At 37.7% G+C, this 11,059-nt stretch overlaps 1 protein-coding gene and 1 pseudogene across 1 annotated transcript; one reads left to right on the top strand and one right to left on the bottom strand.

Annotated features, from left to right (window-relative positions):
* The first annotated feature begins 3,500 nt into the window (after positions 1–3,500).
* Positions 3,501–6,119, top strand: LOC106417262. Its single transcript, XM_013858096.2, has one exon. The coding sequence runs from the start codon at positions 3,501–3,503 to the stop codon at positions 6,117–6,119; it is 2,619 nt and encodes an 872-aa protein (XP_013713550.2).
* LOC106417261 lies at positions 5,924–9,248 on the bottom strand (annotated as a pseudogene).
* Positions 9,249–11,059: the final 1,811 nt, after the last annotated feature.

Raw genomic sequence — 11,059 nt, 5'->3', positions numbered from 1 at the left:
TAACCCAAAGAAGGACTTAACCTTAACCATGTACATAACATCCCTAACTATATGTCACCGGAGTTCAAGATCCTTTGACAAGTCAAAGCCGTGAAGGTTATGGAGTCTTCTCCTTTGTTTCTTGTGTTACAAGCAACATTTATAACTTAAACCTTAATTAAGGGTTTCATTCGTTGGGAGAATCGGACAAGAAACCAATTCTAAAGCCTAACCTACCGAGTCTTGTTGCATACCAAGTTTTTGGGAGTTTCATGATTCATCTCTTATCTTGGCTAAAGTGAGGGTCTATTTTGTAAATTTTGTACCAATGTAGAATTCTCCCTATGTTAGTTTGGATTTTAAATCATGATTCGTCTATTTGAATTGAGTCAATTTGAGTTTTGATTGATAGTTAATTCATTCATGGTAAAATGAAACTAGGGGTTTAGAGGATTCAAATGATTGTGTGATGTGAAGATATATATATATATATATATACACATAGTTATGAGTAGGGATTATTTGCGGGGGGAGGGGGGGTGGGGGGGGAGGGTTCAGAGATGTCTGGACTAGTGACACAACTATGGAGTGCGGGGCTCAGAGACATCTGGGCTAGCGATGCAGATTGTTTGGGGCATGGGTGCGGAGACGTTTGCATTCGATGCAGCTTTGGAGGGCGGGGGTACAGAGACAGACTGTACTAGCGAAGCAGCGTATGTATATATATCCATATGAGGAGATGTGGGGTGTATGGACTAGATATATGGTATCATCGCATTGTTTGTTTTTGTGTATGTGTGATGCTTTAAGCGTCTTGCTTGTTCATGTTAGAGCTAAACTTCCATAGTGGGAATTCTATTTACTCAAGTCGGTAGTTTGCGTGTTTAGCATCCCATACCTCACGGAGTAACTTCCCTGTTACTCCCCCCCTCCTTTCCTTCCCCTTTCAGGTGAGACTAATGAACATGAGTGATTGCTATCGGATTGGTGCTTTGGAAGTTTTATTTCTTTCTTTTTCAGACTTGCGGTTTTTATGCATTTATCGATATTTTTGGAATCTATTAAGTTATTTGGATTTATGGCTATTTATTGGATTTATAGAGTTTAGAGACGATTTATGAGGATTAATAAATGAAGATTTCAAGATTATTATTTTTATTATTTATTACGGGAAATATGGATGTTACAATTCAATCGGTGACAGCTTGTCTTGTTGGAAATTTGTTAAAGGATGAGATCTTGGATTCGAGTAACGCCAAGCGCATCAATAACTTACATGGAGGAGTCAGTGAGGGCGCACATGTGAGGGGTTAGGGTCGGTGCCCTGCAGGTCTGTGAACTTGAGGTCCACGGGATCGGTGGGGTCTACGAGACAGGTTGTTACAATTTTCTGCTTTTGGTTTGCAGGTGAATGTTTACTTGGAAGCTGGCTTATTCTGAAGAGCTTGGCCTCTGCAAAACGTTCCCAGCCTTAGACGCTAGGTATATGTTTGTAAGCTTATCATTGTGTAAGCATAGCGAGTAGAAACAAGTAATATTTTCTTAGTCTCTTAGAAAGTAAATTGCAGATATTGGTTTGGTATATATAAGGTTCAGAGTGTTTTTTTGAATCAAAGATTGATTCAAGAAACTGACCTACCTAACCTTCCTTGCAAGCGTTAGTCAAATAAAGCCTAAGATTGTATCCATTGCACCTCTCTTTGGAAGGAGGCTAAAAGGATGTAAAATGTGAGTTTTTATGAGAAGACAATACTTGCAGATACTGGTACACAACAACTCTAACCACCTTAACATACATTCTCCTGACTCGCACATTATAGAAATTATTTCCCTCTTGTCCACATAGACAGTTGACTCCCTATGAAACAGTAAAGTTGAGGCCATCGAACCTATCAATGGGTGGTGCTACATTTCATGTCCCAAATGTTCCAAAAAAACTGCAGCCTCGAATATGATCCTTCAATTGCACAACATGTTGTGACACCACCACCATTTCTGTCGTCAGGTAACACTTTACCATTGTAGCATTCATGTTCCCTAGAGCTCCTATCAAGTGATGTCATCGGACTAACCATATGTCCACAACTCAAAATGTTTATGTCTTCTAGGTAACGGGTCGAGATGGCAGTCGATGATGGGACAAAGTCAGCCGTGTGACACCTTCGTGTGCTAACCAAACGAGAATTCCCACCTTCTCATTTACTCTTCTTAAGAAATTTTAGCCATGATAAATTTAACATGTACGCCTATATTCAAGCTTCTATGATATGGTGACAGCCAGACATAGTAAACATTGGGAGCTAAGCTTCAAAGAACCACATCAAACACGAAATATGTGTAACTTCTAATCGAAACAGTTACACACGTCTACCTATGAAATGTGGAAACATCACTGGACTTCTTGACCTGGCGTGTAAGACTGTGGCAGATATGTTGATAGGCAAGACTTGGGAAGCGATGCGCACGCACTTCAACATCAAGAACGACTACACATCTGAGGAAGAAGCTGAGGTTCGCAAGGAGAATGCATAGGCCTTCGAGTAACTTTTGCTCCCTGGTGGGTTAGGATAGTCTTCTATTAGATTTCTTCTTTCTTTTCCCTTTTTGTTTGAAGTTTGTCATATGTCTACGAATACCTAATGCTTTGTTCTACTAACAATTTCTATTGGTTTTTTATCATAAAGTTTGGGTCTTTGTGCTTTCTATTGACCTATAGTTGGTCGATATCATCATGATGTACCAGTAGACCGTGTTATTGATCCAAATGCATGTTCTTAAGTGTGGATGTTGATGATAAAAACAGATTACTTATAATATGCACCTTTCAATGCATTCAGAACTAACATTAAAGGTCACTGCACTTATGTATCAACAAGTGTCACTTTGGTCGAAAATAAACAAAGTCACCGACCCCATCTGCTTTTATATTAACCACATTAATATTTCTTTCTTAACAAGCTTCTGTTAGCTCCAAGTTGGAGCCGGTTCAATGTTGAGCAGGGCAAGTGCTACACGGTTGAACCGGTATGTGACATATCGCGTGACAAAGCCGTTACACGGTAATGACGTGGCAGATAACCATTACGAAGATATTGCTTCAGAGAGAAGCAATCAGAGATCTCGTCTGTTGGAGAGATATCAGGAAGATTAGATATCTTAGGGAATAGGATATAAAAAGGGAACTCGACAGGGTGTCGAGGTTACGCTTTTGAGAACTATTTCTACGTGCTCTGAGGTTTGTTCAGTAGTACACGTTAGGTTGGCAAACGGTGAAGCTGTCATCGTTAGTGCACTGGGTAGATTAAGAATTGGTCCGTCACAAGTCAGGTTAGACGTTGTATCATTCGGATTAGACTAAGTCCTGTTGGATTGTCTAAAAGATTCTTAATAAAACAAGTTTGTGTTTGAAAATCCTTGAGTGTTCTTTACTTTAGTTATCCTAGATCTTGCATTTGGTATCAGAGCGGGTCACCTCTGTGGACACATTGAGTCTACTCACAGGTTGAGATCCTGCGACAATCATGGAAACTATGAAGGAACTCGTTGCACTACAAAAACCAATCATGTTGGATGAGGGGAACTTCGGGCATTGGAAAGCGAGAATGAGACATATCATTCGAGGGATAGATGAAGACGCATGGACTGCTGTTGAACAAGGGTGGACTGCTCCCACCATGGTGATGGATGACAAGTCCATGGGACCCTTACCCAAGGAAAGGTGGACTGACTCTGATAAGGCTGCATCAAAGTTCAACTCTAAGGCTCTCACAACGATCTTCTCAGCTGTTGATCTTGATCAATTCAAAATCATTCAGGGTTGTGAATCAGCCAAGGAAGCGTGGGACACACTCATCAATCACTTTGAGGGAAACACGAGTGTAAGACGCACTAGAATTGACCATCTTGCTTCTAAGTTCGAGAATCTACGTATGGAGGATGATGAATCAATTGGGAGCTTCATCTCAAAGATCAGTTCCATAGCCAACGAAGCCTCTGTTCTTGGAAAGAAATATAACGAAAAGAAACTTGTGAAAAAAGTGTTGAGATGTCTCCCTCCTCGATTTGAGGCATACAAAGCTGTCTTGAAGATTGCAATCAACACTGATGAGATGAAGTTTGATCAACTGGCCGGGATTCTCAAAGTTCATGACCTGGAACGAGCAGAAGGACTTCCCAAAGAGCAAAAAGGAATCGCTTTTACTGCAGACAATAAGGAGATTGATCGTGTCAAACGAATTGAGGACAACATGAGTCTTATGGCTAAGAACTTCAACAAAATGCTTAAACGGGTTGAGAAGGGACAGAACAGGTCTAGCAACCGATTTCAGAGCAGAGACAGTGATCGCTCGAACGTACGAAATGACTCAGGAAGAGGAAACCGTAAAAAGGAACTACAATGTCATGAATGTGAAGGCTACGGTCACTATCGTAATGAATGTCCTTTGACCAAAAGAAAGGAACTGAAATGCATCGAATGCAAGGGGTATGGACACACAAGGAGCGAGTGTCCTAACAACCTCAAAAAGGACAAATCACTCATCTGTTTCAGCGACACAGAGTCTGAGGAGGGCAGTGACAATGAAGAACTACTTATGAACTTTGTAGCTCTGGTTGGCCAAGATGACGCATGTGAGACAATCTCTATGACAGATTCAGAATCTGAGATAGAACCAGAAGGAGATAACTCCGATCTCAAATCTGAGTACCGACTTCTGTTTGATAAATTCACTGAGCTGAGTCTTGAGAATCTTCAACTGATCAAGGATCGAGCAATGCTAAAGGCTCAGGTAAACATTCTTGAACTGGAACAACCGGCAAAAGATGATGAAGTCACTCCTGTGAATACTGAAAACAGAGAAAAAGAGAAACGAGACTCTCTTGAGAAAACCATCTCAGATCAGGCACATAGCCTAAAAAGCCTGGAGACCAGATATGATCAAACCAAGCTGTTGCTGAATGAGGAGTTAGAAAAGAGTCGACTGCTGCAGTACGAGCTCAGTGAGAACTACAAGAAAGTGAGGATGCTTAACACTGGATCTGACAAACTTGATCACATTTTGAGGGTCGGACAATCACCAGCCACTTGCCGTGGACTTGGATATCAAGGCTATTGTTCACAGTCAAAGGATCTGACCCAAGGAGTAACGTTTGTGAAAGGCTCTCAACAGACTAGTTCAAGCATACCTCAGACAGTTGGTTCCGTCAACCCAACGGCCACAAAGAGCTTCAATGTACCTTCCACAAAACGAAAGAATGGATGTATGTTTTGCTGCAAAGCAGGTCATAAGGCATCTAACTGTTATTTCATGAGAAATCAACTTCAACGCGCTTGGAGGACCAGCAGATGTTTCATGGAACCTAGCAAAGTGGGACATGTGTGGATTGCTAAGACTGATCTGTATCCAAAATATGGAAACAGAGTCTCACCACTCAGGATCAACGCTGATGAAACGACTGGATCAGGACCTGAACTCACTCCTATCAGTGATCAGAGAGAAGGAAAAGCCATAATGTGCAATCTTGCTTTTATTCGAGACTGGGAACCATCTGATGAAGTGGCTGTGTCACACCACAAAGATGAAATGTCACTCCCTCAGAACTGCGATCCTCTACTTGAAGACATGAGTAATAAGATGATAGTGGGAAACGTGGCATACACATCAACTGACAGCGCTAAGCAGACTGATCTCCCATGGTATTTTGATAGTGGTTGCTCTAGACACATGACTGGAACCCTGGAATGTCTGGAGAATGTAGAAGAAATTCAAGGTGGAAAAGTAACCTTCGGAGATGGAGGTCAAGGAAAGATACTTGGTGTTGGTTTGACAGATAGAGCTGACCTCCCACGTCTCATAAATGTGTTTTATGTCGAAGGTCTGAAAGCCAATCTCATCAGTGTGAGCCAACTCTGTGACGAAGGACTCCAAGTTATCTTTGACAGAAAAGAGTGCCGAGCAGTAAACGACAGAGGGGATCTTGTATTGTGTGGATATCGTTCGGGCAACAACTGCTACATGTGGAAACCATCAAGTCAATGTCTAACTGCTAAAGAATCACAGACAGAACTCTGGCACAAGAAACTTGGAGCTAACAGCTTCACCTTTGACTACCCTCTGCTTTACCAAGAGATGATTAAGTAAACTTCAGCTGCGAGCAGTGATGGCCACGGCTGCCATGGCCGAAGAACGATGACCGGGTGTCAAAGCTTGACGGTCAACGACTCCCTTCAACAGTCACATAAATGCAAATAGGATAAGATAATAACATCAAAAATAAATTCAACAAAAGTAGGAACTGAACTCTACATCGAAATAACACATAAAAGAACTACCACCATTACACTATTAACAATATTGTAAAAAGAATATGAATTAATATCGATAATTACCAACATAAATAAATTAATAACTTTTTTTTTATTTTGAATTAGATCAGTGTAAAATATGACTAAATTGAGGTGACATGGATATATAATTTTCATTACGAGTAAATCTCCATGGGATTAGTCGGTTAGGCCTCGGCCGACCGGAGACCCCCGAATAATCGTAAAAAAAACAGACTAAATTAAGTTAAATAAATATATTTTTTGAAATTATCTTATAAATATATTCTCGCAATATAAACAACAATTTATAATTAATGTATACAAAATTTACATAAATATAAAGAAAATATTTGATTGTTTGTTTTCACACAGTAGTCGGTTTTTAGTTTTTCTAAAAACTTCAACATATTTTGATGTTATTTTATTATTTCCCATGTAAAACTGCATATGCATTAAGCTACATAAATTCAGTACATCAAATGGTCAAATAAAATAACATGAAATTTGCATTTGTAAAATTTAATTTATATATACACTTTAAAAACCTCCTTTTTGCATAAAAATGTAATTCAAAATACGTAAATCTATAAAATTCTAGAAACTAATTTTTTATAAACTAATAAAATCTTATAACATATATTTTAAATGTATCTAAAACTCTCAGATATGGAAACAACCCTTTTCCTATAGTTTACCACGTAACATATACCCACACATTAACTTATTTATCATATTTATATGATAAAGAAAAAAATAATATATTAAAATTATAGAGATAGTAAAATATATTTATAAATTTAAGTATTATTTATTTAAAACGATAAATTTGACAATTAAATGTTATTAATCCAAATATATCTTAAAATAGTATTTTAACTCAACTGAAAACAATACAATAAACATTCCGCCGAGAGAGTTCTCAACCGGTAGAACCGTGCGGTCAGCGATCCAGAGCTCTACCATTTGAAACGAAACTTCAAACTGATAGCAAGGGACAACTTGACAGTAAGGGTAAGCCTTACCGGCAGCTGCCTCAGAGTGAGCTCCGGGAACGGCTTGATACACGACGCCTGGGTTAGATCCGTGCATGGGAGCTGGGGAGATATCACTGACGCTAAGAGCAATGCTAGAACATTATTAACAATTCATTTATTGGATTCAGTATCATTTTGAAGACAAAGTATTTAACTTATACATCCACAATGAATCCCCTAACATATTACCACATCTTTGACATGTACAAAGCACAAGAGGATTGTTACTATTTTAAGAGAATAAACGAATTTAATATCTTCATTTAAACAAGATAATCACAAAACAAACACATGAATTTACTTGTTTGCTTTTAAAACATAGATTTTAATTTATGTTTTAAGTTCAAATATATTTACTTTGGTGTAACTATCATCTATTTATTCTATTTTTATTGCATTAATCTATGAAAATAACTTATGATATTCCTCTTTGACTTAAGCAACTTCAAAACGAAGCAATACACTACAGTCATTAAACACTATCGAATGTATCACAAAAAAAAAATTGAACTCATCAGAAAATAAAACATATGAATCTGGCACATAGCACCGAAATACCACTAGTATATTAAATAAAGGAGATAAAGCGTGCACATTAGGAACAGTCCTTCCTCTGTGAACCTGATATATGTTCAGTAATGTGATAAATGTAAATTGTATTCTTGGGTCCAGACCCTTCCATGTCTTCTACAATGTTTCTCTAAAATCACTATTAAAGACCCAATAGATTTCTTTAGTGTTGTTATTCAACTTGCTCTCCAATCAGATCAAGAGCAACCAGTAAGAAAGAAATTCCCTAAAACAAGAGGAAGTGGAAATGGGTTCCTTGAGCTGATAACAAACTTCGAGTTGTTGCGGTTAATAGCAGAAACGCTAGTGATAGCTCCTTCATATATATATATATATATATATATCCTATTGTGCTTCTTCTTCTTCTTCTTCTTGATCTTCTTATGAGCTTTTTCTCAGCCTCTGTTCCCGGTGCAGACACGCCTCTCTGATGTTATTTTTTCTTTCCTCCTTCGTTTTTAACTAAAGCAGCCAGATCTCCTTCTGATGATCGTCTTGTTTTTTTTTTTGTAAAAACTCATTCGTATGCACTTCCTAGCTGAAACAGACCTGAGACCATTGCGTTGAACTTTGTCACAGACATTGTGTTTTCAAAGAGAAGGTATGGGACAATGAACGAAAATGAATTTGGGGCTGGAAGGATGTTGAGGAAGGACATTGTGGCAGGTATGTAGCATACAACCCAAGCAGGAAGCTCAGTCTTCGGCACAAAAATAGTCATTGGCAAGATGATGCAAAAAAAAGCGTGAAGGAATTGAAGGGCAAGATAAGCTTCCTTAGGAGGAAGAAGAAGAATATCAAATTGAACTTCTTGCCTATGCTTATCTGCAAAACACACACACTGCATGGTATCAGCAAACCCCCTAGGCTATACAGCCGGCAAACTATTGAGAAATAGTTGCATAGGTCCCGAATGCCATCAGTGTTGCTGTTTTCGGTAAGCTTTGTAAGATGTGGATAATTCACAAATTCACTGAGAGAGAAAGACAATGGCACATTAGCCAGGAGCCAAACAAAAACAAACACTTTGTATATGATGTTGGCAACAATACCTCAACATCGCTTAAGAAAATGAATTTCCAGCCTATGGAGATAAGCACGAAAAGCAATGTCCATATCCTCAACGGTGGTTCTCTCAAGCCAGCCACCAGACTCCTCCAAATCCTTGACCCTCCACACACTAGCTGTTCCATTGAACCCAAAAAAAATCAAGAAGACACTGTTCAGTTGCTGTTCAACCTCAAAGTGAAATGCCAAGTTAATGTTCTGTAATCTTGTCAACAAGTTCTCTTCCCTATTCACAAACGATCATCTCTCTTGTACCAGTCCCTTTTCTTCATTGTCCTGTTACAATTCAAAAATGATAAATCTGAATTCTCTGAAATTGGGAGCCATACAAACAAATGTTTACCTTAAAATGAGGAATGTTTTTTTTTTTGAGGAAATCGGGTAAAAGCTGAAAATCAGCGTCGAAAATGGACATAGTTATGTAGTCTTTGACAAAGCTACAGTTCATTGAAGACTTAAGATTTCCAGCTTTGTAGCCTTCTCTATTCACACGATGACGATACACAATGCGTGCACCTTCCTTCTGCCATTTATGAACCTCTTCTTTGATTAAACTTTGTGTGATTGGATCTTCAGAACTAGGGATGTTGTATGGGTTGTCCAGCGCAATCCAGCCCTATTTAGCTTAAGCTCAACCCTAAGTGAGCCCTAACCCTTTTAGAACCCATTAAACTATGTAAAATAGGGCTGAACCCTTTTTAACCCTTTAAGCCTTTTATATTTTTTTATGTAAACACATTTTGTTATAATCTCATATAATATATACTAGTGGCGTGTCCGCGTTTCGCGCGGATTGTTTACCAATTATGTTATTCACTTGTGTAATTCGTTTTGCATATTTGTTTTATTTCAAATGTATTTGATATTGGAGTAGACAAGACAATATTATATTATTGTGATACGATCATGGGCGGTTTAAGTAGAAGGGCGGGGAGTGCGACCTCCTAGGGTCCGAGATCCAAAATTTCAACTTTTTAATAAACTAAACATTTTTATAGGTATAAGTAGATTTTTAGCTAATTTTTATATATCTTAAATACTATTTTAAATAAAAAATCTCATATATAATAAATAACTATATTAAACATAATTTTTACTAAATGTTTTTTAAATATATATTTTTGTAACGACCATTTTTTTGCGCCAAAGGCCTCCATGATTCTTGAGCCAACCCTGGATGTGATTTCTTCATGTAAATTTTTAAAAGAAAATCATAGTTGAAATGTGTTTAGTTTATAGTTGATCTACTGTGTTTCCTAATGTATGATATAAATGTGCAGTTCACTAAATATATATGTTTTGAGTAAGAGGAGATAGGCAAAATGACAACATAGAGGAGTATTTTCTTTTGTGACAAACATATGTATGTTGTGCTCTACAAATTTTGACTGACGCAATCGTTTGAACGATTTAGTAAAAGAAACTAAGGTTACCTATTCTCTTCTATCGAATATTGATTCGCTTTGCTTCTTTAAACTGATTCATCTCATAAACCAATATAAAATTGATTTAATCTGCTTTACAGTTAATGCTCACATCGTCAATTGTCAATAATAATATTCTTTTGGGTAATTTGCGATAGTTAAAAATTCTTGGCTTTTTCAACTGAAAATCACATCATCTACTTCCCAAAACTATCCTCACAGATCGGATTCGAACATTTAACTGATACTTTGTAGATCTACTTCATCCTTACTTTATTAAAAAAATATCACCAGTGCCAAAAGATCGGAAGATTAATAACAGACCCCACTTATATATATATATATGGGAATTCATAGTGCTGTGATGGTTGATAGGCTAGTTATGTGCATATTCTACACATGGTAAACCGTAAACTTAACTACTTGATACAACAAAGAGTAATGCAACAAAAAGTAATGTAACTTATTACATAGTCAAGGCAAAGCATTTCTTCATGCTCACTCTTTTACATAGTACTGTTGTTGACTCCCAGGCTCTCTCACTTGATGTTCCAGGTGATATTCTTCAGAAAACATTTGCTGCTAGTGTAATATAAATAGAAACAGTGAGGGGTGATGGGAACTACAAACTTAATATAGACATGCACTAAAGAAAAATT

The sequence above is a fragment of the Brassica napus genome, chromosome A9 (assembly GCF_020379485.1).
Source record: "Brassica napus cultivar Da-Ae chromosome A9, Da-Ae, whole genome shotgun sequence".
Classification (NCBI taxonomy): Eukaryota; Viridiplantae; Streptophyta; class Magnoliopsida; order Brassicales; family Brassicaceae; genus Brassica; species Brassica napus.
The sequence above is the reverse complement of the archived record's forward strand: the minus strand, read 5'-3'. Positions and strand labels throughout refer to the sequence as shown.

Bases quoted from the DNA above. Each gene is read 5' to 3' on its own strand.
- LOC106417262 (XM_013858096.2), top strand. From the start codon at position 3,501: ATGGAAACTATGAAGGAACTCGTTGCACTACAAAAACCAATCATGTTG.